The sequence below is a fragment of the Theropithecus gelada genome, chromosome 17, assembly GCF_003255815.1.
Source record: "Theropithecus gelada isolate Dixy chromosome 17, Tgel_1.0, whole genome shotgun sequence".
Taxonomy (NCBI): domain Eukaryota; kingdom Metazoa; phylum Chordata; class Mammalia; order Primates; family Cercopithecidae; genus Theropithecus; species Theropithecus gelada.
In genome coordinates, this window is record NC_037685.1 from 82,572,708 (window position 1) to 82,589,810 (window position 17,103).

The following is a 17,103-nucleotide window of genomic DNA, read 5'->3' on the forward strand; positions in this document are numbered from 1 at the left end:
GCACACCCATCTGGGACCCTGCATGAGCTTGTAAACCAGGCCCTCAGGGTAAGAGTGGAAGTTTCAGTTACAGCCATAAATGTGATTATTTGTTCCAGGCTTCTAATAGATATAATTACAACCACCATAGTTGGATCACACTGTAGAGAAAAATCATGTAAAAAGCACAAGCATTTCTATTTCTGTGGTTGATTTATTTCATATTTGCTTTACCAACTAGGTTTGCCATTCATGGGGTCAGACCTTTGTCCTTTGAGAGGTGACGGAGGAACCTCTTGCAGGAGGTGGTGGAAAGAGCTGGAGATTTTTCTTACTCTATCAGATAATTGGATGTCATGCCTGGCATTTATTGCCAACTTCTCCCTGGGTATGGAGAATAGATCGATCAACTTGGCTGCCAGAGATGTTGTGAATAGGAGGCTTGAGAGGACTGGAGCCTCAGGCCGGGTGTGTTGGAGAATTGGAAACCCTCTATGGGTTCTGTTCCTGCCAGGGCAGGCAAATGGAATTTACTTTGGCTCCTAAGTGTTTATAAATTTTTCCACAAAGCCAAAGAAGACTTTTTTTTTTTTTTCATTTTTTCAAAGGTAGTTACAAATAAAGAGGCACACCTGATGTAGCAATAAAATGACCTGCCTTGTGACCTTCCCAGTTCTCTGCCTTGGCCTGGTGGGATGGCATTTGCCCAGTCTGACGTGTGGTTGGGCCGCTCAGTTTTCACACAAGTATGGATGCCTACCATCTGTTCAGTTAATGTTTAAAGTATAGGAACTCAAGGCCTCTCTGAAACATGTGATTTTGAACTGCTCGCTTCCCAGTTTTTATCAAAAGCCTGTTTGAGAGAAAGGCTATTTGTAGTGAACAGCATGAACGATAGTCTGATTATTCCTCTAAATTTGGAGTTTTCCCACTTTGTGTCAGCCCTCTGCAGAAATGCCTTCATTCATTGTGCCCTCAGCTTACACTGATGTGTACATTATATGAAGTGCTTTATGCCTGTTTTTGAAGTAATCATCTACCATAATGTGCAGTGCCCCTTTTATGAAGGAGCAAAAAGGTGGAATATTTTTCAGAATGAGGGCCAGGAACTCTTTGCTGTCTCAAAGGCAGAACTTCCCAGCCTATGTGACACAGCCTACTGGTGTGGTCTAAATGGATTACATTAGAACATGAGAACTGATCCCCTTAGCTGAACAGGGGAGTGGAGAAGAGGATGGAGGGAGGGCTAGTCTCTTCTGTTTATTCCAGTGGCTTTACAAATATAATTTTCTGTGTGTATTATGAGGCAGAAAAGATTGGGAGCAATAGCCCTAGGACCTGGTACTTCGTCATTATCGATAATGTGAAACATGAAACCAAACTGAATCTCCTAACAGATCTTTATTTTAATTTTTTTTTCTGTTTACACACACACACACACACACACACACACACACTTTTAGTCATAACTTCTTTTTGCTTATTTCTATTGTTTGGTTTTATTGGTTTTATTGTATCTGCTTTTTAAGCCATTTTAAATGGTAGGGAATACATTAAGAATAATAAATAATCTTAGTTAAGAGTTCTATGGAAAGAATATTTGAATATAGTATATTACTTACATTAAATTCAACCTCCAAAAATGTATTGTTTCAATTGCAGTATTCAAAATGGCTTGTAGGTTAGATCCTATGCCTGGGTGGGAAACTGGAATTTGATTTTCATTTTTGCTATAATTTGCTGAATCACTTTGGGGAAGTCCTTCACATTTTCTCTGCTTTGAAGCCTAACAAATAAACTGTTATCTTTTTTCCTCAAATTTGCAAAGATATTTTGGTTATTAGATATACCAAATAACTATTTGTAAAATGCCTTCAGGTTCTTGATGTTTAACAATGTTACTGCCATTGTTGATATTAACCCAGAGTTATTAGGAAAAATTGGCTACTTTGTGGGGTTGTAGCTGGATTGGTTTATTTTTCTCATTTATTGGGACCATCATCTTAAGGTAACAGATAAGTTAAAATTGGGGATTTGGAAAATTAAGTTGATTAATGTGTGTATATGCTTTTATCTGGAGTGGAAATGAGTTATTTTGTAAGTGAGTTGAAAGTGTTAGTTTTCCCATTGGTGAGGAGGACTTTCGGTAACTTTAGACTGTGGAGGTGGTGTGTATGCTTATTCCACCGCCTCTGCTGGGTGTTTTGGAGTGGGGGAAAGTTCATGTGGGTATATTAGTGGTATTATAGAAAGGTATTTAGAATTATGAACTTGGCAATTCTGCTTTTGTGAGGTGGTGATTGTTTTCCTGACTTTTAAACATCTTTAACTCAGTTGAGAGAATTTCTTGGCAGATTGGGAGAATATGTATATACTTGGGATATGCTCATTCTGTTGTTTTAATTTATACCTTATTTCAAAAAAACCTCTGGGTTCCTGGTTGTGAAATGTATTGATCCATTTATTGCTTTCTTCTTGGTATAGGTTTTATTATGGAACCATGTGTAATTTGTTGTTTTTACTATTCGTATTCTTATAAACCATAATGTAATGTGATCTTTTAAATCTGTATTTACTAAGAAGACAAAGGTAGCTGAGGAACTTGTCATTTTTAATGGAAATGAAGGAAAACATAGATTATCCAAACTAAACATGCTAGATATTATTTAATCTGATTAAGTACAGCATTTATTTAGCATACTCTTCTTTGATTTTCATCTGAGGGGGCATTTTAAAATTTAGTGTAGTTAGATAACTTTACTGTAACTTAAAACTTGTCTGGGAGTGACCACTTCTAATTCAGTTTGCTGATATTACTGAGCCTAGATAAAAAGAGAACTAAATAGTTAATGTTAGTAGAGTAAATAAAATGTTGGATTTAAATGTAAAATGGTTTTTAGTGCTAGAAAATTGAAGTCCTAAGTATAGGTATGCTTAATAAAATAAAACATGTGTTGAGTACTGCAAATCTAATAATTATTATTCTATTATAAACAGGGCTGAATGAAATAGTGTCCATGAATTAAATTTTTGCTTTGTCAGGGTGTATTGCTCATTGGAAGCTCTATTGAAGACCCTCTTCTTGTGGAATCCTGACATTCAACTTCACCAGGATACTGTTAGCACCTGAAGTTTTATTTGCAGAAGTCACCATTGTTTATTTAGTTTTAAAGTTTGAACCAGAACCTCTCATGAGGAAGATTAGTGTCTCCTGCCAAATAATGCCCTTAGCATTGTAAAGCAGTGTGCTTGAAATCCACAGCTTAACCTTCAATGAAACTTGTGTTTATTTGAGCAAAGTTCAACTGGTCAGCAAAGGACAGAAAATACATTAGTCATAAAATGAAAGAATTATTGGTGTAAGTAACAGAAATTAGAAAACTTTCCTCCCAAATCGAAATATTTTGGGATTTCCTCCTCTTAAGTACATGTTTTTTGAATAAACAAGGACAATTTTAAAAATACCAATTTTGAGATAGAAGTATTAGAAATGCAAATAGTCACTTTCTCTCTAATCCATTTAATTATTGACTGCTGAGATTTTATGCTGATCTCTTGGGTCCCCTTTGTCTAGGGCTGTGTCTTCTGTGGTTTCCTCCCTTCAAATTATATGGCCATTAATTTAATCGCCCATACTGGAGCGTCTCTTTATTTTCATTTTCTTTTTTTTTTTTTTTTTAAAAAGACATTTATTCAGTGTCATGATCAGACTATTACATTGAGCAATCAACAGCATGGGTGCAAAAAAAAAAAATCTACATTAAAACTCTTTGTTGGAATGCTTTACACTTTCCACAGAACAGAAACTAAAATAACTTGTTATACAATTAGTCAGAAATACAGTCCTCGAGTTTTTTGCCCATACACATGAGTATTTGTCTAAAACATGTCTTCTTTGTAGCAGCTAGGCCCTGCCACCACTGTGCTTGGCTGAGTTCACAAATCTGTTGTAACCTGTAGCTTCCCTGTCACTTCTCTGGCTCTCCTCTCCTGCTAAACTTTGTTTCCTAATTAAAATCTTCTGCCACTGCCATAGCTACTGCTGCTGCTGGAACCGCCATAGCCACCTTGGTTTCATGGTTTTGCAAAGTATTGGCCTCCACCGCCACAGGGGCCAGAGCTTCTGCCTCCAAAATTTCCTCCCTTCATGGGTCCAAAATTTGAAGACTGATTGTTGTAATTGCCAAAATCATTGTAGCTTCCACCACCTCCAAAATTGCTTCCATCATTACCAAATCCATTATAGCCATCCCCGCTGCCACCATATCCACCACCACCATGGCTGCCACCAAAGCCACCACGACCACAGAAGTTTCCTCCACGACCGAAGTTGTCATTCCCACCGAAACCACCTCCACGACCACCACCAAAGTTTCCAGAACCACTTCGACCTCCTTGGCTGGAGGAAGCACTAGCCATCTCTTGCTTTGACAGGGCTTTCCTAACTTCACAGTTGTGGCCATTCACAGTATGGTATTTCTAAATGACAGTCTTATCCACGGAGTCATGGTCGTCAAAGGTTACAAAGGCAAAGCCCCTTTTCTTGCCACTGCCTCGGTCAGTCATGATTTCAGTCACTTCAGTTTTCCCATACTGTTCAAAATTATCTCTTAGGTGATGTTCTTCAGTGTCTTCTTTAATGCCACCAACAAATATTTTTTTCACAGTTAAGTGGGCACCTGGTCTTTGAGAATCTTCTCTTGAGACAGCTCTCTTTGGTTCCACAACTCTTCCGTCCACCTTGTGTGGCCTTGCATTCATAGCTGCATCCACCTCCTCCACAGTGGCATATGTGACAAACCCAAAGCCCCTGGAACGCTTGGTGTTTGGATCTGTCATTACCACACAGTCCGTGAGCGTTCCCCATTGCTTAAAGTGGCTCCTCAGGCTCTCATCGGTTGTTTCAAAGCTCAACCCTCCAATGAAGAGCTTCCTCAGCTGTTTGGGCTCTTTAGGAGACTCTGACTTTGACATGACAGCAGGGAGAAGAGAGGCTTTAACGATGCTTCTTTGGAGGCATCCACGGGCAGAAAGGAGCAAGCTGATGAACGTATCTCTATATTTTCGTTTTCACTGAATTTTAAGCTGAATATTTGTCTTAAGTTACAAAGACTTCATTTTACCAAACACACAGTGTTATGAAAGTGTTTACTTTTATTTTATTTCTTTTTCTTTCTTTATTATTTTACCAAATACCCAGAATTCAAGAAAAGAAAGTATCTAATTTTAAAGGTGAGACACTGACAGGCCAGTCAGAACCAAAGTCTTGATACTAATATAAGAGAATAAGAGGTTACATTACTCATAGACCTGCACAGTTTCTTCTTTATCTTATTTGTGCATTTCATTGCTTCCTAAAACTTTTCCATTATATTTCTTTTTTTTTTTTTTTTTTTTTTTTTTTTTTTTTTTTTTTTTTTTTTTTTTTTTTTTTTTTTTTTTTTGAGGCGGAGTCTCGCTCTGTCGCCCAGGCTGGAGTGCAGTGGCCAGATCTCAGCTCACTGCAAGCTCCGCCTCCTGGGTTTACGCCATTCTCCTGCCTCAGCCTCCCGAGTAGCTGGGACTACAAGCGCCCGCCACCTCGCCCGGCTAGTTTTTTGTATTTTTAGTAGAGACGGGGTTTCACCGTGTTAGCCAGGATGGTCTTGATCTCCTGACCTCGTGATCCGCCCGTCTCGGCCTCCCAAAGTGCTGGGATTACAGGCTTGAGCCACCGCGCCCGGCCCATTATATTTCTTTTGACTGTCATTAGTCTGAAACAGAAAAGGTAGATGGGAAATCTTATTCAGCTAACATGGAAAATGAGTCCTGTACTGTTTACCAAAAAAACAGTAATCATTTTTCCCCTAGATTTTAATTAAAATGTTGGGGAAAATATAGACTAGAATATAATGTCAACAAAACCAGTGGCAAGGCCTTGAATTTCAGTTATTGGGTTAGTAAAGAAGTCTCAGGCCACCTACATATACCATGATATATGTGATAAGTCTTGGCAAATGGCATCACCCTACACATTTCATTCTGTATGGTTATTCTCATGGGGAAACAGTTAAAAGTGGGGGTGATAAATATATCTTCACAATCTCTATCATGCTGTATTTATTTCATCTAGAGTTCAGGAATGCAGTTTTGATAGAGGAAGTCAGTAGAGGGCAGCTGTATTATAATTTTATGGTTCTGGTCAGGCACTTCATTCACCCTTTGGAGAAAGTAATTTTTTTTTTTTTTTTTTTTTTTTTTTTTTGAGGTGGAGTCTCGCTCTGTCACCCAGGCTGGAGTGCAGTGGCTCACTGCAAGCTCCGCCTCCCGGATTTACGCCATTCTCCTGCCTCAGCCTCCCGAGTAGCTGGGACTACAGGCGCCCGCCACCTCGCCCGGCTAGTTTTTTATTTTTTCTTTAGTAGAGATGGGGTTTCACTGTGTTAGCCAGGATGGTCTCGATCTCCTGACCTCGTGATCCGCCCGTCTCGGCCTCCCAAAGTGCTGGGATTACAGGCTTGAGCCACCGCGCCCGGCCATGGAGAAAGTAATTTTAAGGTGGGGAGTAGACCAGTCTCCAGCCAGTTTGCCTGTAATTTGCATATTCAGATTTCATAGAGACCAATTATTACTTTATTGTCTTATGAATTATTCGTTTTATAGCGTTTAAAGCAGAGCTCTCATTTGTGAGGCATCACAAATATTTGTAGCTATATTTCACAACTTAGCTACAAAAAATATTGTACTTAAATCATATTTTGTTTGTCGCTTCCCGTTATTCTTCCTGCCAAAGGATCCTCTTTGCCATTGGGTCATAGTTACCTTTACTTTAGTGTCTCTTCCTTCCCCAGACAGTTTTGCCCCTTTGATATTTGTCTTTCATGGCTGGGAGCCCATTTTGTATGGGCCATAGCACTAGTTTTTTTAGTTGCTTTTTTGTTAATTTCTGGTGAGTTGAAGTTAGAAGAATCTGTGTGTCAATCTGTTTACCTTTCTAATTCATAAAAGAAAAGGAAGACTTTATTGTAACAACAAATATGGGCATCAATATTCTTTTGAATCTGCTCTCTGCTTCTTTGGACCTACTGGGGTCAATCCAAGGCCTGTTCCTGTGGGAGTGTCACAGTTGGAAAATGGTTTGAGGAGTGTTGTACGTCTCACCTGCTGCGTGCACATGTGCGCGCGCGCACACACACACACACACACACACACACACAGAGGTTTGCCTGGTGTTTTCCCAAAATGCCTCTTTGAAGTGGTGATTATGCCTTTGGATGTGCCTGGGAGCTAATGCTCTCAAACTCTGACACTCCCCTATCTAGAACATCTTGGGTTCAGGCATATGGGTTGTAGAACAGTAAGATTTCTGCTCAGATTTCTTTTGTTTATGCTCATTTGTAGAAGCAGTCTTTTATTATTATTATTATTTCTGTAGGTTTTTGGGGAACAGGTGGTTCTTGGTTACATGAATAAGTTCTTTACTGGTGATTTCTGAGATTTTGATGCACCTATCACCCGACGAGCGTACCCTCTACCCAACCTGTAGTCTTTTATTCCTCACCCCACTCCCGCCCTTTCCTCGAGTCCCCAAAGTCCACTGTATTATTCTTATGCCTTTGCATCCTCATAGTTTAGCTCCCACTTATGAGTGAGAACATGTGATGTTTGCTTTTCCATTCCTGAATTACTTCAGTTAGAATAATGGTCTCCAATTCCATCTAGGGTGCTATGAATGGCATTATTTTGTTACTTTTTATGGCTGAGTAATATTCCATGGTTCATCACAATTTCTTTATCCACTTGTTGATTGGTGGGCATTTGGTCTGGTTCCATGTTTTTGCAGTTGTGAATTGTGCTGCTATAAACATGCGTGTGTGAGTATCTTTTTCGTATAATGACTTCTTTTTGCCTGGGTAGATATCTAGTAGTGGGATCTCTGGATCAAATGGTAGTTCTACTTCTAGTTCTTTAAGGAATCTCCACACTGTGTTCCATAGTGGTTGTACTAGTTTACATTTCCACCAGCAGCGCAGAGGTGTTCCCTTTTCACCCCATCCATGCCAACATCTCTTATATTTTGAATTTTGATTATGGCCATTATTGCAGGAATAAGGTGGTACTGCATTACAGTTTTGATTTGCATTTCCTTAATCATTAGTGATGTTGAGCATTTTTTCATGTTTTTTGGCCATTTTTATATCTTTTGAGAATTGTCTATTCATGTCCTTAGCCCACTTTTTGATGGAATTGTTTTTTTTCTTGCTAATTTGTTTGAGTTCTTTGTAGATTCTGGATATTAGTCCTTTGTTGGATGTATAAATTGCTAAGATTTTTTTTCCCACTCTTTGGGTTGTCTGTTTACTCTGCTGATTGTTTCTTTTGCTAGGCAGAAGATTTTTTAGTTTAATTAAATCTTATCTATTTATCTTTGTTTTTATCGGATTTGCTTTTTTTTTTTTTTTTTTTTTTTTGAGACAAGGTCTTGCTCTGTTGCCCAGGCTGGAGTGCAGTGGTGCCATCTCGGCTCACTGCAACTTCTGCCTCCTGGGTTCAAGCGATTCTCGTGCTGCAGCCTCCCGAGTAGCTAGAACTACAGGTGTGCACCACCACACCCACCTAATTTTTGTATTTTCAGTAGAGATGGGGTTTCGCCATGTTAGCCAGGCTGGTCTCAATCTCCTGACCTCAAGTGATCCGTCCATCTCAGCCTCCCAAAGTGCTGCGATTACAGGCGTGAGCCTCTGCAGCCAGCCTGCATTTGCTTTTGGGTTCTTGGTCATGAAGTCTTTGCCTAAGCCAATGCCTAGACAGGTTTTCCAGTGTTATCTTCTAGAATTTTTATGGTTTCAGGTCTTAGATTGAAGGCTTTGGTTCATCTTGAGTTGATTTTTGTGTAAGGTGAGAGATGGGGGTCCAGTTTCATTCTTCTACATGTTGCATGCCAACTATCCCAGCACCATTTGTTGAATAGGGTGTCCTTTCCCATTTTATGTTTTTGTTTGCTTTGTCAAAGATCAGTTGGCTGTGAGGATTTGGGTTTATTTCTGGGTTCTCTTTTCTGTTCTATTCATCTGTGTGCCTGTTTTTATACCAGTACCATGCTGTTTTGGTGACTATGGCCTTATATATAGTTTGAAGTCAGGTAATGTGATTCTTCCAGATTTGTTCTTTTTGCTTAGTCTTGCTTTGGCTATGTGGGCTCTTTTTTGGTTCCACATATGTTTTAGGATTGTTTTTTCTAGTTCTGTGAAGAATGATGGTGCTATTTTGATGGGAATTGCATTGAATTTGTAGATTGCTTTTGGCAATATGGTCATTTTCACAATATTGGTTTTACCCATCCATGAGCATGGGATGTGTTTCCATTTGTTTGTGTCGTCTGTGATTTCTTTCAGCAGTGTTTGTAGTTTTCTTTGTAGAGGTCTTTCACCTCCTAGGTTAGGAATCCCAAGTATTTTATTGTATTTTTCTACAGCTACTGTAAAAGGAGTTGAGTTCTTGATTTGATTCTCAGCTTGGTCACTGTTGGTGTATAGCAGAATTACTGATTTGTGTGCATTAACTTTGTATTCTGAAACTTTGCTTAATTCATTTATTATAGGAACAGTTCTTTGCTTTGAAATATGGTGGTGTTTCTTACTATGCATAAAATGATTTGAACAAATAGGGTGAAATTGTCTTACCGTTCCTATATACCATTGGTTTCACAATCTATAAATTCTTTTAATTCCTTGATGGCAGCAATAATACCTTATATATCATTGTAGGACTTGCCTTGAACATAGTAAAGATTATAAATTTTTCTCGAAAGAATAACAAGAAACATAGGAAATTGGGGAAAAAACAAGGAATAAGGGAATGGCAATGAAGATTTAAGAGTAGCCTGTGCAGTGTTGTAAAGAAGTATTTTAAATCACATTCAAAGTTCAGTGGGTTTTCTAATTATAGCATAACTGGATATGGACTTTGGAGGAAATCACACAGGAAATACTTTTGGATGGTCAAGTGGGCAGCTAAATGATAAGGTTATTCCTGGCTAGTCACTAGCCCCTTGGGGTTGCAGTTGAGTTTTGCTTCATATGATCATACTTACATCTTCATAAATTGTGAGATATTTAAAATTCATTTTAACAGGAATGGGAAAATAAGAGTAAAGACAGTGTTATAGAAATAATCTTGTCATTTGAACACAAGAATAGTCTTTCCCTGTATCCTGTGCTTATGTGCGTATGTACTTTACACAGTTGTAATCCCAGTGTATTTTTTCTTTAGATTTTTTTTCAGCTAACATGTTAATTTTCCATGAGATGATTTGATTTTAATTCTGCACACATGTTATGGGATTATGAGGCCTGGCATCTTAGTGTTGTATAGAAATTGTGCCAACATAGTTTACAAATCAAGGGCAATAAAACTGACTTTCTTAGGGCAGTGCATTAAATATCATTTGAATGCTGTTTTCCGCAGTGTGCTCTTGGGAATCTGGTTTTATTTTGTAGCTAAGTAGAAAGAAGATAGTCTGTTGTACTGGTGGAAGTTTTAGGGGGAAGTTCTTTTTAGTATGTTTTTATTTTCTGAATATATCATAGAAAATTAGAAAAAAGTAAATATGCACTTTAGAAGATCTTTTTGTTGTTTTATTCAGGGTCGTTTTATAGAGAATGAAAAATATGTTACAAGTGATATGTTTATGAAGTGACTGTCAGTAGAACTTGAAGTTCTTTTTTCGTTTAAAAATAATCTAAGTAGGTTGTTTGAAAATGGAACTGTATGTTTGAATGATGTCTTTGAACCTTCTCCAACTGTTTCCTGTGTGACCTTGGGTAAAACATCTAATCATAACTGTGAAAAGTAGGAATAAAAAATACTTGATGCTGATTGTGATTATGATAATAGGTAGTTCATGATCTACATGGCTTCTGTGAATATGAAGGGAGACATATAAAAACTGTGCTGGGCTCTTCAGAACAACTATTAAATATTTCAGTATTGGGTGAATTGTCAAAAGACCCCCTATTTAGTGGGAGCAGTTAGGAGCAAGCATAGGTAGAGAAGGCAGGGGCCTGGGAGCCGACTGTTTGGTAAGCACTTGTTGACCATATGTGGCTTCCAAGCATACTTAATTTACTTAGGCTCAGGTGTACTCAGGCAGTCAGTCCTGCGGAACAGGGAGACCCAGTCCAGGCCTGGGTTTACTGACTCACCTGGTTTCTTTCCTACAGTGCCTAGCCCTATGATGAGTTGGTTCTTTTTTAGATTGAGACAAATCCTTCTTAGTCATTTTCAATCAGCAGACTCCAGCACACCCCCAAAGGCCAACAGCAAAAAACTCCTGTTAATTCACACGCCCCAAATCAATTCTGAATCAAAAAATAGACTTCTATACTCATGTGTGTATGTGTCTGTATGTGGGTGGGGAGGGTGGAGGTATAATAAGATCTTTCTTTTGTTTGTCTAGTTCAGAAAGGATAGGTTATTTCTGTTTAAGATGGAATTGGAGTGGTACAGAGAGAGTGGTAACAGAAATCTTACACAGCACAAAGTATTGTTAATCTAGTCAAGCAAATTTAGACTCCATACTGACAGACCCAGCCAAGACCAAGCCCCTTGGAACTTGCCCAGTTTGAGAATATCTTATTTGTTATATTCATTAAAAGGATAACTGAACAACTATGGGGTAGCTGTAAAATTACTGTTTTTATTTTTTGGTGAGTGGGTGTTAAATGAAATGTTTTCCAGGAGATAGTGGGGAAAATACAACCCCACACTTTTAGCTAGTTAGGCACTCCTGAATCGATGAGAATCATGGTTTTGTTAATTTCATCAACATGTTCATTTCTTTCAGCTCCATGTTCATGCATGTCTTTTAACCCGGAAACAAGAAGACTGTCCATAGGTCTAGACAATGGTACAATCTCAGTAAGTACACATAAATAAGATTTCCAGTTGAAATACTTCCCTTCCTGTGGAGTATGTGTATGTATTTATTAGTTTTTTCAAGTTAACAGAATAATTTTCTTGCTAAGTAGCATAAAAGTTGTAGCGTAGCAAATTATGGTGAGGTAAGAGATTCTAATGTAGGGAGAGCTATCATCAGTATCCACTTAAATGCTGACAAGGTTCAGCTTGACCTACCCTGTCAGAGTGGCTAGGATGGGGGCAATTGGAGGCCAGTGAGTAAACTCCATGAATCTGCGTTAGTGAGAGCAAGCTGTGATGCTAGTGGCTTTAATCAGATGGTTAATCATGGTGCCTTAAACTTTGCCACATAAGCAACAGAACAGGAAGAAAATGCTTTCCCTTATGTCTGCATGTCTGATCTTGTCTTTGATACTCTGTGTTCTTTCTTTGTTCCTTCTGCTTCTTGTTTTTTCCAGCTCCCTCTAGCATCTGAATAGAATGCTGTAAATTTATATGAAATTGTGAAAAAAAGCACAGAATCTAGGTTTAGTCTGTAGATAGATCCACATAAATATTAGACCCTTTGATTGCAGATGTTTGGGGAACTGAAGTGATTAAAGATTGGAATTTTAACTTTTATTTACCTACTTAATCTTTCTACATATTAAATTTCAACTAGTATATTAACTAATAACAAGACTGATTTGGTAAATTCTCCATTTGGTAAATTATCCAGTGTTGCCTTTAGTCCTGGGCGAGAGAAACTCTGCTTCAGAACCTATGAATTAGAAGGCTCTGCTCTGCTCACACTTCCCCATAGGGTGAAGAATCTGAGGGCTCAGGGGGATATATGTGATCAGCCCAAGTCCTCCCTCTTCCCATTCCATCCTCCCTCTCTCCCACTCCATCCTCCCCCTACCAAGACCCTGGATTTTCCTGCCCCAAACTGCTCAGAACCTGCTTCCAGACTCTTCACTGACATTTTTCCTAAATGTGTCCTTAGGAAGATAAAACTAGTGAATATGCTCTTAGGCCCGAGAGGTGGCAAAGAGGTAGCAGTTTGCAGTAGACAGGATGTCCACACTTGAGTGCAAGGCCCCTCAAAGTCTTGACAAAACTGGGAATGGAAAGAGAAGGGGGTGGGCTGGCCCCCTGTGTCACCACAATATGGCATGGAACTTCAAGGAGACTAAGAACTTTGAGTTTGAACCTGTACCTCCAGCTGTTGGAGGGTGTATTTGTCAAGACTGGAGGATGAGACCATATTTTATTTAATAGTTCAACTGGACTTGTAACTTTTAAATATGTAAACATGGAGTGTGGGCCTCCATTTGTAATCCTGCCCCAGCCCCTACAAATGTTAGTGGACCTGAAGTTTTCTATTTGATCTCTAGTCAAAACATTTGCTTGGTGCCCTTTCTGGGACTATTAACAATATTGTTAAATATAAGTCAGCCTAGTGACAAGTATTTATGAAATTTCTGTAATATCTAATACATTTGATAGATCTGTAAACTCTGTTTCTTAGGTAGATAGAAGTTTATGATACAAAATTGTCTACTTTGAGGAGAGCTGTTTTTAAAGGGAGGGGAGTGTATGAGATAAATTTATTTTTAAAAGATAAAGGCAGATCATTAGATTTTTCAATGGACTTTTGAAGTGTTCATTACAAAGGAAATATGAGAAGATGAACAGAGATCCCTCCATTACCCAACAGTTATAGGATAGTTTGCGTTAACGCTTACTGTCCATGGAAAAACTTAGGTTTATTTAACATAGGAGTGGTTTGTTGCACTTTTGAGGTTAGTGTAGGTGCTTAATGGATACTGATTAATTTGGCTTTGAAGGCAAGAAAGATGAGCAAAGTAAGTTATGGAGAATTCTAGCTATTTATTGTATATAAGAGGAGAAACCATCTTAGCCATTATTCTTTTAGTAAATGAAACTGCCAGGGAAGCAGAGCATCAGTCAGGGTCCATCTTTCCAAGTATGTCAGTATAGGGCTGAGATATCAAACCTTAACTTACTCCAATCTTCTGAAAAAGATTGAAGACCCTGGCTTATATGAAATAATTTCCTTAAAAGTACTTCCTTTGTATTGTTGAGGAAGATGAATTGCACACCCTACCTCTTCTCATCTACAGAATTAGAAAGAGTTCTGACTTAGGGAAAGATACACTGAGAGAACAGCATGTTTAAGGTTCAGAATTCTCATTGATCAATACAGTAACAGGCTCTTTACTGAAAATACTTAGTCTCAGCTGTTTTAATAATTTACTTTTTAGACATGAGAAATCCTAATCAGAGAGTATATATTCTGTTTCCTGGTTATAGCCAATAAATTTTAAGAAGAAATAGTGGTTAACTTATTTTAAAACTAAGAAAGTGTAAAATCAGAAAGTAACATCATTATTTCACTTTATTTTACTGAATAAAAAGAACACATTGTATAAGATATAAGAGACAGTTAAACTTAGGCAGCTGAATAGCGAATTAGAGATGAAGTACAGATAAGACATAGAGACCATTCTTTCAAAAATGTGGCCACAAAGAGCAGGAGAGAGAGCATGAGTGCTGGAGCAAGATCTGGCAGGAGACAAGCAGCAAGAGGGTCCTGAACAGTTTGGAAAAGTTAGCTGTGGGAAAGAATGGGGACAGTTGAGAGAGCAGGAAAGGAGAGAGAAATGTCATTCAGTTTTGCGATATAGGAGAGGAATGCCTTTTATTTTTTCCTGGGAGTTAGCAGGCAAGGTCATCTGCTGAGAGAAGGTAAAGATATGGGGTGAGAGTAAATTTTCCTACCTATACCTTTTGCTCTTTCTGCATATAGCCCAGAATCCTGCTTTGCCATCTTGGTCTACAAAGTGGTAATTATCTTCCCCACCTCATTCAAGTGTTATCTTTTTGTTTGTATTTTTATTTTTGGCAGATGGTTCCTGAGCCCTACCAATTGAAATGAGTCACACACGGTACTCAGTGGGTTAGCTATGTTGTATTGCGTATTTAACTTTTGCTTCACACAATGTTTAAGTCTGTCTCTTCCGTTAAACTGTTAGGTGTTGAAGAGTTGGCTGGTCTTTTATTCATCTCTCCTCTGGTAGATCTTATTGTGGCTCCTTGTACAAATTGAGAACTCAATGAATAATTTGTTAGTTTATTGACTGAAGTACAAACGCTATTATTATTTAATATAGCTGATTGTAATAAGCAATTGCTTAAATTCTGAAGATAGTTTATTTGTACAGTATTATTACCATTCAAAATGTTTTTCAAAATAGAATGACCTTCTGTAGGGGAAAAATTTATGCCAATAGTTTAATTTGTCTTGACCTTCTTCAGAAATGTCTTCTGTTTTAATATTGAGAGAAGTTAGTCAGATTGTGCTAACTGCTATTCATGCTGAAGTGGCACTTTAAACTGTCCATTTTTATGTCACATGTATTCTAGCCAACTAACAAATATTTAAGTATCAGCTCTGTACAAAAGGTTATGCTCAATTCTAACATAGTGTGGCTTCTGGTCTCAGACACTTTATAATTCAGTTAGGGAGACATTTTTCATTTTTATGAAAAATGAAATCATGAAATAAGTAACACAGAGTAAACATAATAGCAGAAGTACCGGTACACCAGTGAGTGTGATGTTGGCAAAGCAGTGAGGTCAGAAGACAATGGGAGATAATGGTCTAGGACGGCTCCCTGGATATGAACTGGATTTAGAAGACTGGCTAGGATTGGATTAGCTAAAGATAGGAAAGTAAGGTATTTCAGACAAAATTAATGGAGTGGGGGGGAAAAAAAACGCCCAAACCATGGAGGTACCAAAGGACCAAACATGTTTGGAGAGAAATAAACCAATTTGGTAAGAGGATTAATGGGATAACGTGAAAGCCTTGATTCAAGATGAGTAGTAAGCATTATGTAACGTAAAGGTAGTGGATCCGTAACATGGAAGATTCTCCCCATCCCACTCCAAGACTTCATACCATATTTAAAGGGGATAAATGACTGATGAGTAAATGTCAACACAGAAGTAAAGCATTTCCATTAAACTAATTTTCACCAACCCTACTGAATAATTGCTATAGGATAGTATAGGGTGGAGATATGTATATATATATATCTTGCTAAGATAAATGCATGGTCATTGAAGATTTTTTGAAAAAGGCCTTAAAATGGTAAAATCTCGATTCTCTGAAGATGAATCTCATGTATGTGTTATGGGAAGTTTGATTGGGATGAGAAGATTGATCTATAAATGGTTAGCATTCAGAATAGTGATTATTGTCTAAAACTAACTGACATTGACTGTGTATGGATTTATTGTTGTTTTGGTAGTTCTTGTGATTGTGATTATTATACTCTTACGGTGTACATTACTGTTAGTTCATGTGGGTTACCTGGTATGTTAGTTTCCTGGGGCTGCCATCACAGTACCACAGATTGGGTAGCTTCAAACAGCAGTTTTTCTCTCACGATTCTGGAGCCTGGAAGCCTGAAATCAGGGTGTCAGGGGGGCCATGCTCCTTCTGAAAGCTGTAGAGCATTCTTCCTTGCTTTTTCCTAGCTTCTGGTGCTTGCTAGTAATCCTTGGCATTGCTTGGCTTGTGAATGTGTCTCTCCAGTCCTTGCCTGCATCTTCACATTGCCTTCCTTTCTGTGTGTCTATGTCTTCACATGGACTCCTTTAAAAACAAAACAAAACATGGAGTCTCGCTCTGTTGCCCACACCGAAGAGCAGTGGTGCAATCATAGCTCACTGCAGACTTGAGCTCCTGGACTCAAGTAATCTTCCCACCTCAGCCTCTGGAGTAGATGGGACTATAAGTGTGCACCACCATGCTTGGCTCATTTCACGGATGTTTATTTGTTTGTTTTAGGAAGGGGGTTTTGCTTTGTTGCCCAGGCTGGAGTGCTGCAGCATGATCATAGCTCACTACAGCCTCAAAGACCTGGGCTCATGTGATCCTCCTGCCTCTGCCTTCCAAGTAGCTGAGACTACAGATGTTCACCACCATACCTGGCTAATGTTTTGACTTTTTTCATAGATCACTTCTCACTGTGTTGCCTGGGCTAGTCTTGAATTCCTACGCTCATGGGATCCTCCCACCTCAGCCTCCCAAGTAGCTGGATTACAGGTGTGAGCCACTGTGCCCAGCTCCACGTGACCTTCTTATAAAGCCACCAGTCATTGGATTTAGGTCTCCCCCAATCCAGTATGATCCTGTCTTAGTTACATCTGCAA

The 17,103-nt window shown here is 38.6% G+C and overlaps 2 protein-coding genes across 2 annotated transcripts in view; one reads left to right on the forward strand and one right to left on the reverse strand.

Moving 5' to 3' along the window:
- The window catches only part of WDFY2 (WD repeat and FYVE domain containing 2), a 186,055-nt gene that overhangs the window by 79,382 nt on the left and 89,570 nt on the right, over positions 1 to 17,103 (forward strand). The window contains exon 3 of the mRNA XM_025364419.1: positions 11,804 to 11,877. Coding sequence (XP_025220204.1) covers positions 11,804 to 11,877 — 74 coding nt within the window. The remainder of the gene's footprint in view (positions 1 to 11,803; positions 11,878 to 17,103) is intronic.
- On the reverse strand, positions 3,821 to 4,953 carry HNRNPA1L2 (heterogeneous nuclear ribonucleoprotein A1-like 2). The gene is given in 1 exon segment (XM_025364420.1): positions 3,821 to 4,953. A coding segment is annotated over 1 exon segment (963 nt). The 3' UTR covers positions 3,821 to 3,990.